This window comes from Microtus ochrogaster, linkage group LG5 (genome assembly GCF_000317375.1).
Source record: "Microtus ochrogaster isolate Prairie Vole_2 linkage group LG5, MicOch1.0, whole genome shotgun sequence".
In the NCBI taxonomy this organism is placed as follows: Eukaryota; Metazoa; Chordata; class Mammalia; order Rodentia; family Cricetidae; genus Microtus; species Microtus ochrogaster.
In genome coordinates this window covers 6138519-6153053 of record NC_022031.1, presented here as the reverse complement: position 1 = coordinate 6153053, position 14535 = coordinate 6138519, and the positions used below count along the sequence as shown (strand labels likewise).

Genomic DNA, 14535 nt, shown 5'->3' with positions numbered 1-14535 from the left:
CTCTCTCTCTCTCTCTCTCTCTCTCTCTCTCTCTCTCTCTCTCTCTCTTTGAAAAAGTCTCTCATTGTCCGGAGCTTGCCTCCTAGTGGAGGCTGGCTAGCCTTCAGGCCCCAAGGATACATCAGTTCTCATTTCCCTAACATTGGGATTGCAAATTAACACCAATATGCTGAGCTTCTTCATGTGTTCTCTGGAGTTTGAACTCAGGTCCTGATATAAGTACTTCAGAGCCTGAATAAGTGATCTCCTCAGCCCTAAAGTGTTTGCATCAAGTTGGATGGATAGCACACTATGGCCCCTTTCCATCACTCATGTCGTGTTCAAATATTGGTAAATTTGACTCATCATTTTAGAATCAAAGACAAGGCAACGTATAAAAAATCTCATGGGAACACTTTCTCATGCTAGAATATAGCTTAGAAATGAACAAGAAGTACAATGCTAGTCAGAGATGTGAAGGATTTGCTGGGCATCTTTGATCTTTAGAACAGGGCAGGGAAACAGTGGGGGCTGCCTCAGAGCATGTGATGCTTAAGAGGTTTTTCAGCCACCTAGGTTGTACAGAGCCAAGAAGCATAGCAAAGAGAAGGAAGTCTTGGAGGAAGTTCTGTGCTCTGAACTGATCATGACAAGACCTCCAGATCCTGTGTTCCATGATATGTAAATATGCCCTAACTATGGAATCTCACCAAAACATGTTATTCATATTTGTAGTTTAGTACCATTTTCTACAGCAAAGGGAAAATTCATTGACTGTACTTACCGGTATTTGGCACTAAAATGTGTGCAGACAATAAAATATACCTGCTGAAGCAGCTATTGATGCCAGATTCAGAGCTAACGTAAGTTGTTCTTAGTGGAGGAAAAAGAAGAACACTGTTTTTCTACACTGTATCTCAAGCACCACATCTACAATCAGAAGTGGCATTTTAACCTTTCCCTCGTGCTACTTCAGGATGCTTGCTCAACTGTTCAACTCCCAGTTTAATTTCCAAGCCGTATACCAGCCAAGCATGCCATTGAGTGGCCCATTTTGAAATTACTCCATGCGAGTTTCTAGTTGTATATTGATTTTCTCAAGGGTTGGGTGTGAACTATTCTTAAAACTAATACATTAATATTCGAAAAGATAAGCCCAAAAACAAAGTATGTTCCCAGTCATAGCTGGTGCTGCCCAAAAAACTGGGTGGAATGCACTTGTATTTCCTGTGCTTACAGTTTTTAATCAGCAGATTCCAGATGGTGACATAAGAAAGTCTGGCAATGTAATCTCTCTTGCATACTGCAAGTTTGAGCCCTCATGACTTCAAAAATTTTTCAAGTTTAAATTACAGTTATTCAAATAATTGTCACTTCAAAACTGACTGCAGTTGTCTTTTATATTACCAGGATCTGACCTTTTGTGATTTCTGAGAAAAGTGTGTTTTCCACTCTCAGAATATGCTGAGGAAGTCAGAGGAAACACCCATTTGTGTTTGCTTGTATGGGGGCTCACTGGTGACTTCGGGGCTGCACCGAGCACTCAATCATCCAAATTGCTCAGGAAATGTAAGAATGAATATCTGGTGTGAGCCTCCGAAGCAAGCTGGGGTAGGGTGTTTTGAGAGATATTTTTTTCTCCAAGCCAAGCTTGAGAAAGGCATCTCACATGCACAGGATTCCACTAAGCTCTTTCATCACTGAGCAGGAGCCTAGGAATTATCACTGATATCTATGTAACCCTCAATATGAAATCTCATTTTTCAAAGCCTCTATTTCCTCCTAGCTGTCAAAAAGCAATACATTAATAAGCAGACATCTTTCTCGTGTAAATCTCACAATAACCAACAATCACAGATTAAACAAACTGCTTAAGAACTGCCTGCAGTGCTGGCAACGACACCAAATCTTTACTAGCTGTGACATTAGCCATAGGGTGAGAAGTCACAGGAGGCTTATATCCCAGGTCTAACTGGGAAGGGCAGCTTTTCTGTCTCAGCTAAATGAGAATTCTCCTAGAAAACCAACCTGCTCACTGCTGACGGTAATGGGTTCCTTGAGCACGATCCAGGTTACACATTCCAGCAGAGGCGGAGTGGTCAAAGAGCCAGGGTATGTCCAGTAGTCAAAGTTTCCAGGAAGAAGGGAGCGAGGATCAAAGTTAGTGAAGGCAGCACTCTTCCCCTGCAAAGCCAAAGCACAGAAGAAAGTCAACACCAGTCCACAGCTGGAGACTGTCAGCCATAGTCTCATCAGTTCTCTCGGGAAGTCATGTGTACAGAAGTGCCAGGTTTAGTGACAAACGAAATGAAGACCACTAACAGAAGGCATTTCACTTAGAAGCATAGATTGCCTAGTGAGATCATGACAAGTTAATTGTGCTTCATCTTGTCATCAAAACAATTAAAGTTTTCCATTGCCCTTAACTAATCATTTATGGCATTTCTTTAAAACTATATTGTTACCACTAAAATGGTAAACATACTTAGGTTGCAATATTAACAAAAATAAATGATCTCTGGCAATAAAAAAAAATGGTTTTTCTATATTACAGAGCTACATTAAAGCAAAATGTTCAGATCTTGATGCAGCACTTTTAAACCAGTAACTGGATGACACTGCAAAATTTCACACTACTATTTTCCCTTTAAAGTTGTTGCTGAGATGAATGATATTGGAAAAAAAGAAAGGAAGGGAACCAAGGACAATTAGCAAATAAGAAAACAAAACCGTGAAGAAGACAAGATCAGTCTTATCACATATGACTCGAGGGGAGGCGCAAGATAGATGCAAACACTGTGTATTTCATAAGCTGGGTGCTGTTTGTAGATGGGTTTTGTGCAACCAGGCTGCCACAGGGATGGCCAATGACGGCAAGTGAATGTTGTACATAAGCAGATGTCCCAAAGCCTCAACATACCAATGCTGCAAAGAGGGTTTACACAGAATGGATGAACTCAGATCATGGAATATGAATCTCCATAGAGCAGGCTTGTCCACCCCAAATATTTCTGGATCTCCTAGATTAACATAGAGACCATAACACAGCAAGCCTCCAAAAACACTGTATGAATCACTGAATGCTTTGTTCAGATGATCTTTCTGTCCCTTTGATGTCCTCTGGGTCTTGAACATATATGCTTCTAATAGAAAGTCAATACAAGACAAACTATTTAGCAGAATTAGAATCCATTTTTGCAGAAGGAAAAATAATATAAGGAATTATTTGCCTTCACTGAAATTGTCATCCAACCACCACATCATCAATAAAACTACTTATTCTGATCAAAAGAATATTTTAAAATCTAGAGTATTGAAAAGAGTTACCTTTGTTTTAATGGCGCTCAGGGCATCAAGAACTTTCTGAAGGCCTTGTGTAGCAGGTCCAATCTATGGAAAAGCAGAGAGTTACAAGACCTTATAAGCCAGTTGGCACTCACCAGTTTTGATTTGAGCAACACAATCATAAAATTTCTGAAGAAGGAGAAGGAGGAAGAAGAGGAGAAAGAGAAGGAGAGGAAGAGGAGGAGGAGAAGAAGGAGGAGGAGAAGGAGAAGGGAGAGAAGGAGAAGGAGGAAGAGGAGAAAAGAAGAAGGAGGAGGAGGAGGAGGAAGAGGAGGAGGAGAAGAAGAAGAAGCAGTTATTCCTTAGACATGCCACACGTTACTTGTGCCTTGTAAACACTGACAACATAGCATTTCAGCTGTCACTGAATCTTTAGCTTACCTCTGCTTCTGTAACTCGCTCCCCTGAACTGCCTTGCCCTATGTTCCCTATCACCTCCAACTGCTAAGCTGAATGAACTCAAAAGCTGACCTCAGTTAATGCCTTTGAAGGAACTCACACTCTTGCCTACCCCTCCTTATACAAATTCTCCTTTTGCTCTCCCCACTCTCTCGCCTTCCTATCTCTTGACTCCTATGTTTCTTTTCAATCATTAGTAACCATGTTCTCAGGGCTTAAAGGCCTCTCGCATTAGCAGTTTCTCAGTATTATATCCTGAGTATTTTTATCATCTCTTTCTGCTGTCTTTGCATGAGCATCCTTTGGATGAGCTTCATGAACTCCTGCTACAACTTCCTCCTTAGCATGGGACATAACTCTTGAACGTCCATCCCAAAGTGTTCTAGACTTCCCTTTCCAATTTGCTAGGGACAGCTCAACTCTGAGAGCCCACAGTTCCTAAAATTTACCAACATTGAGAAGCTGACCCAGAACCCCAGCACCACCCCACAGAACTTTATCTCACTTTAGCACTGTCTGTCCTAAACTAATCAAGTAGGAACCTTAGCTGATGGTTTGATTAAAGCAAATATCTTACTGGTCACACTAAGTTTACATCTGTCTTTTCATCACATTAATATCTAACTGGTTTCTAAGTGACACACTCAAGGTATCTTTCAGACATCCATAGGAAAGAATGAAGTGGTGGAGAGAGAATTGAGCCTGGAAATACTTTAGTGCCCAAAGCATTTTTTCAAAATTTTAGTAGAATGTTCTTCCTTATATCAATATTCTATCTAGCCAATCATTCTTGAACACAGAGAAACAAAGAACTGGGCCATTAACTAACCTTCAAAAAGATACCCAAAACAGCCAGTCCATCTGGTTGCTGTGCAGCTTTCCCAAAATCACCATATTTGGTGTTCCAGTGAACCAAGTGAAGCTAAAGTCAGGGGAGAAAAACCACAGTACGTGACTCACATGATAAAAGTGAAGATTTCATCTAATGGCTACTCTTCCCTCTCTTCTCTTTATAGCTTTATTAAAAAGAAAATGTGGATAATTTTAAGAAAAAAACCTTGATTTACTTCTGGCTATATTTGTTATACTAATACATCACTTTAAAAACTACTCTAAGATGAGGAAATGTAGAATATCAAGAAAAGGCAGAGATTATTTCTGGATTTGTAATAAAATAAACTCAGTGCTGTTCTGACAGACTTAACTGGATGGTAACAAAGCCCCTAAGAACCAATATGAAGGTCTTTTGCGAAGAGGTTGTTGACTTGGTATGTGTTAGACTTTATATAAAACTAAGTCTTGGAAATTTATGCTAAATAAGCTTTTCTCTGTGACAAAGTAATGATCTTACCTCTGCAGCGTATTTTGTTTTGTTCACAGTGTGTTCAGAGCCATGCCCATCGGATGAGCCCCAATGAAAGTGAAACTGGATCAACCTGTAGGTACCATTGAGGGGTCCTCCTTTCAGCACTGAAATGACAATACATACATATAATGTCTCCAGATACACACACACACACACACACACACACACACACACACACACGCCAGGCACATTGGTATGTCTCCTGTAAGCTCTCAGACCCGAAGAGGGGAGACTTGATGGACAGTTAGCCGAAGGGCTAGTGGAATGATCTACAAACCCAGGGGCCTATCTTCCCATGTAGCCCAAAGATTATCCTGACAGTCCAAACACCAGATTTGTGAAAGAATTGAAAATATTATAAAATTTAACTGTTCTTATGCTAACTAACTTTGTCCCTGAAAATCTGTATCCAACCTCTGAAACTTCTTATTCTGTAAAATGTGTAGTTCAATTGTTTATTTCATTAATAATAACCTATCCATCATCTCTATGTGTATTGCAAGGTGCTTTATTTCAGAAGCTGAAATTTAAACTATAGAAACTATTTGGATTATCTATCCTGGAATTAACTTCATCTTAGTCAACAGATCATCCTAGAGGCCACAGGCTTGGATTGCGTCATTTAGAGACACTTGGCAAGTGTGTTTGAAACAAGGGTTAAAATAGAAGCAAACAAACTGAAACTTTTACTTTATTTGTATGTCTCTATACCCTTTAAACAATACAGTTAGATGTTCTGTTCTACTAGTCTATCTTTCTAGGATGAAAAGCATCTACTGCTTTAGGTACATTTTATTGGCCTTGGACTATAACTCTATAAAATAATGAACTTAAATTCACAGGGCTTTGTAAAACACAAGGGCAAAGTCTCCACAATAAATATCATTTGCTTCATTTCACTTAAATACTGTAGCAAGGCCTATTCAGCTATTCAAAGTAAAGGGTGAAACTGGCAGAGATATGCAGTGTGGCCTTTCCACAGCAGCTATGTAATCATTGGCTGCTTACTCTTCCAATGGGCCAAGAAAAAATAAAGAAGAATGAAAGCAGAAAAAAATGAATCATAAATGGTGTTATATTACTCATGTGAAGAAACATGAACTCAAATGTACTATGTTGAAATTGTGTCCCTTGAAGCACAGAAGCGACTGTGTTTATTTATCTGATGAGCATGGGAAGAAAGTATTGAGACCAGGCCCTTGTGCTGTGTTTTTCAGAAATGAAAGAATACGGTTTTCCCCTTTTTATTCTTCTCTCTTATATTACATCCTGACTGTAGTTCTCCCCTTCCACCAGTCTCTCCCCACAACCTCCCCTCTCCTCCAGATTCATCTCTCTCCAGATGAACCTCCCACCCCACACACTTCCCCTCCACCTCCCCTCCACCAAGATATTCAGGGATATCAACCAAATACAGCATCACAAACTACAATGTGACCAGACATAATCACAAATACACACTTAACAATGCCATCATTTTGATGAAGCAATTTTAGTGCTAGGGAAAAAGGCTTTTTGCCCTAATTCTGCAATGCTCATATGCAGCAAAAGTCATGCATAATGTTGTGTGCATTAGATCAGTCAAGGGGCTAATACAATTCAATGAACCTATCTTAAGCATCAGGCATCACCAATCTAAGTGTATCTGCATTCCACCAGAGGAGAATCATACCACCATCCCATATTTTAAAGTGAATATACTTTCCCACTATTTCTTATTCCCTCCTTTTCAGACTTTGAAATTGCATCATCTTCCATTTGTTTTAGGGAATATTTTAAACACAAATATATTTTGAGTGCATATGCACTTTTATGTTTAAAGGCTTTGTGAACACTAGAAGAAATGATTCAATGTTAAATATACCAGTGGTTTTAACACTAGACAGATATTTTACCCCGCATTAAAATAAAACTTGTTGTTATGCAGAATAGAAGTCCATTGCCCTTAGTAAAGATTATTAAATTTTTATAATTAAATTGCTACACACAGCAACAGTTCTGGTTTCAGAAATTGTTAACATTAAGTTTAGCTGATTAATTGGAAAACATTGTCAGAATCTTACTATGTCTTTATCTTGGATAAATATAACGTGTTTCCCTTTGTCTAAGAAATAAAAAATATAACACTTTGTTAAAAATAATTTACACTATATTCCTAAATAAATTTATTTATTGTGACTGTGATACCCCATTTTTAAATACATCTTGCTTGCTTTTTCTCATGCAAAAAATTTTCACTGTGGTAGAAATTACTAGCTGTATGATTATCCTCTGTAAAATCTAGGTATTTGGGGGTAAGGGGTTTCCACTATGCCACAGAAACCTGTTCCACCAGGTGGGAGGTTAAAGGGTGCTTTTTATTCTTCTTTACTGTAGACTTTCAAATAGCAAATTAAATTTCAACTCTTAAAACCAGAACTTGTCCCAATTTCAACTTTTATAATCTGTTACCAGTTAAACACAGTATAAATACTATAACACTATATAATAATGTCTTCTTATGCTGAATACCTAAATTATTAAACCATATTTTTGTTAAAATAGGAGATTCTATACTGCTGAAATCAATTAGAAACCCATATAAAATAACTGAAAATTTACCATTTTTCACTATTTTTCTTCCTAGTCACTATTGCTAATTAGGATGTATTTAAACAACAAACTAAAGACCACTGGGGTAAGTAATCTCCTTTAATCCAAATAAGTAAACATCCCAATATTGTTTACATAAACCAACATTTAGTGATTTCCTGTCCAAACAGACAAATGAAAACTTTCCACAGATAAGATGTCAACGTTAATACTTAAAATCTTTTCTCCTCAAATACTCTGAAATTTTTTAATTCATGCCTGCAATTTTAACTACTTATTAAACTATACGTATTTTTCCATTGACAGTACCAAATAATCCTAGGACTATCTATAGTCATGCAAGCATATCTGAGAGAGGAGCTCATATTCCATTTCTGCTAAACAATAAAACATTGAGCTATCAACTTCACTAGAGTAGCACAGTGAAAAATCAATTGTTTTAGCTTACGTTATGTAGGATTACTTAGGCTTATGCCTGACCCTTTTTAGGAGAGAGTGTCACCACTACTCAGTGCGCTTTGGAAACATTGATTAGTGTTCTGAGTATTAGAGATTCCTTGGTTGCTTATGATTGTTTGTGGAAGGTAAATTTACAGCTCCAAAACTAAGTCCCTGCAAAGTTAAACAGAACCCAGGTACAAAGCTCCATTATGTTACCCAGACAATGGCCAGCTTCAAAGGCACACTGGGGAACAACTCAGCTTCCTTCTTTCTTCTTGAGCTAGCATAAACAAATAAACATTGTTTCTCTTTTAAAAAAGGAAACCCTAACTGGAATGAATATGATGTGTGAGCTGACCGAAAATTCCAACGTTACTCAATATTCTTCTGTAGCTTTGCAATAAAGCAAGAGTTTTAACTTATTAACTAGAGTTAATAAGTTAGCAGTGGTTAATGCTTCCACTCCTTTAGTACCAGAAAAAGCTGGCAGGAAAACATCTCAAGCAGAGGTTATTCCTTCATAATACTATTTTTTAATACTTTTTAAAAGAACTTTAAAAAGGGATTATTAGCAAATTTCCATTAATTTAAAATTATTGACTTTAAAGGAATTTTGAAAACTTTACTATGAGTTTCAGGTTAAGACCTATTAATTCCATGTGTTAAAAGAAATACCTCCAGGTAAAAAGACAGAACATCAAACTCAGCTAGTTCAGTTTTGAGAGCAGGTACTAAAATCTATGTGTAAGATCACATTTAGAACATACTGCAAGGCCAGAATTCAAGATTTAATTCTATGAGGCTGCGATCTCAGGGGGGCAAACAGAGTGGGTCGCGGTAAGTTACTGATGCATTTAAATGCAGAAAATTAAAAATAGCTCAACCAAGAATCATTAAAGTTAACTTTCAAAATATGAAGTAACCAAAATGAATTCATTTGAGACTTACGTGTAATATCACCTTTTAAAAATATGGTATGTAGAATTAAATATTGGCAGTGCTTATCATTTGAGTATTCATATGCACAAATATTAAAGGGAGCTAGTTGGTGTTTACAGAGAGTGGTGCTGAGAAGGGCCAGCCTAGCACATGGTTCTCTTTCTCCAGACTGTGGGCTGACCAGAGCAGCACTACCATTTCCTCTGCTTTTGAGAATTTAAGAATCATTAAAAAGAAAATCGAAAGAGTATTTCTCCAGGTGCTGCATAACTTTTTAACTTATTCTGTAAGTTGACTTTCCTTTTATATCAACATTTTAATACATTCTGCATTCTTGTTTAGCCAATGTCACTGAAAGAGATAGGAGACACTGGCAAAAATTACAAAGGAATCTTTCATGGATAAGGGAGAACAATTCCCTCTAATCTTCACTGACCCTTGTTTTTCCTAGACCTTTTTGCTATCTAGGGCACAAAGACACACATTCTGTTCTCTCTTTAACCCCCTGGAGTTTCCTAATTCCCTTTGCTGGAGTCTCTTAAAACAAAACCCAATCATTTATCCCGCCGAAGGAAAGGAATGTACTCTGGGAATTCTTTGCTGGGGTGTCATGTGGATGCCTTCTTCTTTTTCTCACACCATGTTTGCAAGCACCAAAGTGACAGCCCTCCCTTTTCGCAGATATTGACAGATACCCAACTGAGAACACTGTCTGTGAGTCTCTAGCTAACAGACTTCCAAATGTCAGGATTTCCCACCTGGGGAACAAATTTAAATAAAAAAATGTATTGGTAGCCACATATCCTGTTCCCTACCCACTTCCCTGTGCCTGGGGCCTGTGGGCAACAAATTTAAATAAAAAAATGTTTTGGTAGCCACATATCCTGTTCCCTACCCACTTCCCTGTGCCTGGGGCCTGTGGGCAAGCTTCTGCCACAAAACCATCCCCCTTACTCTATCTTCCAAAAGCTCAGAAACTGGACTTGTACCACCGGAACCCTCATTCTTCTCTTCAATCAACACCCCTCCTCCCATCCACCCACTCATTGTTTGCTTCTACTAGGGTCTTAAACACTCCTCAGAGAATTCTTAAACCAAACAATCCATTTCAAGACCCTTGGATCCCATATCAGTCCCTTGAACAGTTTACTTTTGCATGCATCGAGGTTGCCGTCATATAGCCTTCTTTATAGCCTTCTATTTGAGACGTCTTCAGTACATTCTGGACTCTGAGGATACAAGAAAGGATTCAGACCTCAGCTGCCCTCATGTCCCTTATCTTAACAAGGCATGTTGTTAGTGATGTTGACAGAAAGACTCCTAGTATGGCAGACACGGGGAAGAGGCCATAGGTAGGTAAGAAAGGTGACCAGCTTCTTCATCACCCTCGTGACTTGACATAACAACAAGGCTCTGCAAGACTTCTGTCTCCCACCAGCAGGGCCCCTGTTGACCGACTGACTCAACAAAGTCCCAAGGGCTGCTCAGGACAGGCCCGACAGACAATTGTGGGCCAATCAACCACCTAGCTTTCTTTAAAATGACCAACCTTAAGTCAGGAGAGAAAAATACTTCAGAGACTTTACAAAAACAAAAACAAAAAACTGCCTTCAAGAAGAGACTGGCTTTCTTTTTTTCTTTTTGGTATTCTGAATTTTCCATCTTCTTGTAAAGGGTCTTTTCTCCATGCATCTGCTGTATATGTATGCAACCTCACCCCCCAATAAGTGCACCTTTTTCAACTGTTGCTTCTCTCTGAAGTATTTGAGATTTTTCTGCTGCTACTGAAACATAATATTTTAATTGCACATCATATACATGCTAGTATTTAGCAGAGGCATTACTTTCACCTGTGACAGCAATAGTAACTGTTTTCTCTATCTTTGTCCTTTTCCAAACTACCACCAAACATAATGTATTACAGGTCCATTTCACTCAGTGACCTTCAAAGGAAAACACTCAGGAAAGTAGGACACTGGCAATTAAATCAGTCAGTGAGCAATCAAGACAGCTACCAAGTCTAAACGGAATCAGTCTCCTCTTTCTAAATAAAGCAAAAAAGCATTCACCAACATCCTGTCAGCAGCCCAGTTACAAATAAATTATGGTAACTGGGCTTTTCAGTAACTGCTTAAGCATAGCCAACTCACTCTGAAAACTCTTCCCTTGTGAAGCATATTTCTGAATGAGATCCTGCTGCCTTTGTCACAGTATGCCGGCACTGGCCAGTACATGGGTGCTTACCAGGAACTTCAACATTTTAAGTCATCAGACTCATCACTTTCCATACTGCTTACTTGAAGACACCAAAGACATACTTATTGAGGATAGACATCATCAGCTCGGGAGGATAAATGTTTTAAAAGTTGTTTAAAAGTTAAGTTAATCTTAAAAGTTTAAAAGTTTCAAAAATTCCCTGGTTACGGACCTGGCTGGCTTTTTATGACTTCTCGAAGGCACATTGCCCAATACCCTACAGATCTCACAATCTGACAAAGTGGCAATCAGCCCCAGGATAGTTTACATAGCCTACTTCTAGAACCTAATAAAGAAATCAGCATGACATCTTAGCTTCTAGAAACAAACTATGGTGGCAAGGGCCTCCTGTCAGTGTCCCTGCAACTTCCATTAAAATGGAAACTGACCTGAACAGTCCTGGGAGTCATCAAACTCCACGTTGAAGGAGTGGCCATTGTTGAGAATCTTCTTGGAAGTAGCTTGGTCATAGCATACACTCAGCGGCTGGAGGGCAGAGTCGTACTGGGCAGTGTTGGTGTCAATGTCAACCGGGGACTGCCGCTCCCCATTGGCAATGGGGAAGTCTTTATACCAGTGCTCTGGTCCTGAAAGTGAAAAGACGCCATGAAGCCATCAGTGTAGGAAAGGGAACACTAGCAACTAGAAACCACGGGTAATTCTAGAGATAGTCTGCTCAGTTCCAAATTTGGAGGTGATACTTTATAGCACTGTAACATTTACAAAAACAAAATGTTCCTCAGTCTCCATATTAGTGACATGAAGCAATAATATTTCAAGTCTTCCTAAGAAAGATCTGTGTAAAAATTAGAATTCACATACATCCATTTCTTAACAGATGATGTCAGGCAAACGTTAACAATTTTGAGGTCTTTTTACCTAAATTCAGTAACTAAGACTGGGCAGAACTACTGATAGGGCTGTAGTCCAACTGAGGCTACACATCCTCTTGAGATTGGGTTTGGGATATATATTCTCCCTATGGCATTAGCAGGTCTGGATTCCTTCTGCTGTCACTCTAGGTGAGAGTACAGAGGATATAGACCAAAGCTCAGGCACAGACACCTCCTTTGAATTCTTTCTACTAGAGACCAACACACTTCAGCCACGAGCTAGGTGCACTTTCTTTTCCCCTCAGCTGTCTTCTGGCACGTAGGTCTGTGACCAGGAAAACACCCAGTTATCAACGACACTGCAAGTTGAGAAATGAATGGAGAACTCTGGAGCCAGCTCATTTAGATTCAAACTGGCTCCAGAAGATGCCTTAACAAAGTGCGCTGGAAATCTTAGCTACAGGTGCGGCGGAGACTGAAGCGAAGGGGACAAGAGTCCCCCGTCTCCCCCTCCCCCTCCTTAATCTTTCTGTGACCTACAGCTAAAATATTCGTAACAACCTTCGTGTGCTTCTGCCTAGGTTGGCATAAGGTGACCAGCTGTGGTCCTTACAGGTTCTGTCCTCCGGTCTTGTGTTGCGCTGTCCCTCCCGGCCCCTGCGCACGGCCAGGCTGGCTTGACACCAGATCCTCGACAGTTCTCCGAGTCGCGCCAGGGACATCCTAGCGCGGGGGCCCGGCTGGGACCCAAGCATCCAGCTGCGCTACGGGAGCTGGGTGCTAGGCAGCAGCCTAAACCGAGACCTGGAGCGCGTGGCCCAGAGCTCGCGGCCTCGCACTCACCGTTGTGCCCGCTGTATCCCCAGTGGTGGGACATGGTCGCGCCTGTGCTTGGGGCAGAGCAGCAGTTGTCCTCTGTCTAGCGGTCTTGCAGTGTGTGTCGCGGGTCGCACGGTCCGGCTTTTATAGGCTCCCGCCAACTTGGTGCTCTGGGCGGCCCAGGGGAGGGACCGAGTTGACCTGAGCAAGGGGAGGAGACCGTGGAGCTGACTGGACGTAGGTGACAGGCGGAGGCCTGGGTAGCCGGGGGCTCCCGCTGCTTGGTCGGGGCGGGGCCCCCTCCGGCTGCTCTCCGCTTCTGCGTCCGAGCCACTCTGCGGCAACCGCGCGCTCTCCACCCTCCCGGGAGCGTCGCTACCTCCCGGACCGCCGGCGCCCCACAACCCCGGCACCATTGTATGCACAGTCCGCGCTAGCCGCCCACAGAGCTCGACTCCGCTTCCCAGTGTCGCCCGACCACCTGGCAGCGGCCCGCACGCGTCTGCAGAGTTTGACCTTGGGCGGGGACCGTCTTGGAGCAGCCCGGAGCAGGGATATCTTAGCCGGGAGCGGGGAACCGGGGCCCCCTGCTGCCCGGCTGCGGGAAGACGACCCAGCCTGGCCACCAGGGCGCCCTCCTCCAGCTTCTCACTTGCCCCACCAATTAACACAGGACACTGAGCTTTCCAGTCGTGTGTTGATTCAACATAACCCAACACTTCTCAAAAATAGTTTTTTTCTTTTGGAATCGGGTTTTCAAAAATCTTCCAAAGAGACGAGAACTTTCCCTGCCTGGCAAAGGAATTTTGGAATGCTTAAACAAACAACAAAATAATTTGATCAAAATGACTTAAAAAAAAAAAAAAGGTAGCTCTCTGGCTTTCCAGGAACCTAAGGCGTTCCAGAGGTACATTTCGCAGTGTTCCGTTTGGGTATTTATATTTATACACTTCCCTTTGGTTTCTGCCCATTCTGACTTTGAGAACGTTTTCGTAGACTTCTGAATCTATTGTGGATCTGAGGCCATAAAATTAAGCTGGATATAATTGGGGGCGAGGGTACTAGATTTCACGTTACTTATATATTAAAATCTATGTGTAAATGCAATGGCACATTATCATGTGACTAGATTTTCAGTGTTCTTGGAATTTACATACATTTATTTCAGCCAATGCCCCACAGAGATGATGTGTGCGTAGATCTCCTTGTTCTTATTTTAAGATTCAGAAAGTTGTGTAAGTCTCTATATATGAGTCTTCGTGTTGATGTCAAGTGAAATTTTTGACAAAGGAGAGTCAATCACTAATTTTAGATTTCTAGGACTTTTACAGAATGTAGTTCTCAGAGTGCTTCCATCTGTGACACTAGACCTGAATAATTTGCTGTGTGGCCCTGACTCATTTCCTGTGAAGTCCACTGTTCCATTACTGTCCTGCACTGTAGCTACTGGGAATCTTCATCATCTCTGGTACTTTTTCTTTTCTTCTTCTTCTTCTTCTTCTTCTTCTTCTTCTTCTTCTTCTTCTTCTTCTTCTTCTTCTTCTTCCTTTTTTTTTTTTTTTTTTT

General features: G+C 40.8%; 1 protein-coding gene across 1 annotated transcript in view; it reads right to left on the bottom strand.

The window, feature by feature from the left end:
* Ca2 (carbonic anhydrase 2) overlaps window positions 1–13459 on the bottom strand; it is a 15125-nt gene extending 1666 nt beyond the window's left edge. Inside the window, exons 1-6 of the mRNA XM_005361840.3 lie at window positions 12994–13459; window positions 11707–11904; window positions 5075–5193; window positions 4553–4645; window positions 3307–3369; window positions 2008–2163 (exon numbers count right to left, since the gene is read on the bottom strand). Of these exons, the coding sequence (XP_005361897.1) occupies window positions 2008–2163; window positions 3307–3369; window positions 4553–4645; window positions 5075–5193; window positions 11707–11904; window positions 12994–13027 (663 nt within the window). The 5' untranslated portion in view covers window positions 13028–13459. The remainder of the gene's footprint in view (window positions 1–2007; window positions 2164–3306; window positions 3370–4552; window positions 4646–5074; window positions 5194–11706; window positions 11905–12993) is intronic.
* Window positions 13460–14535: the final 1076 nt, after the last annotated feature.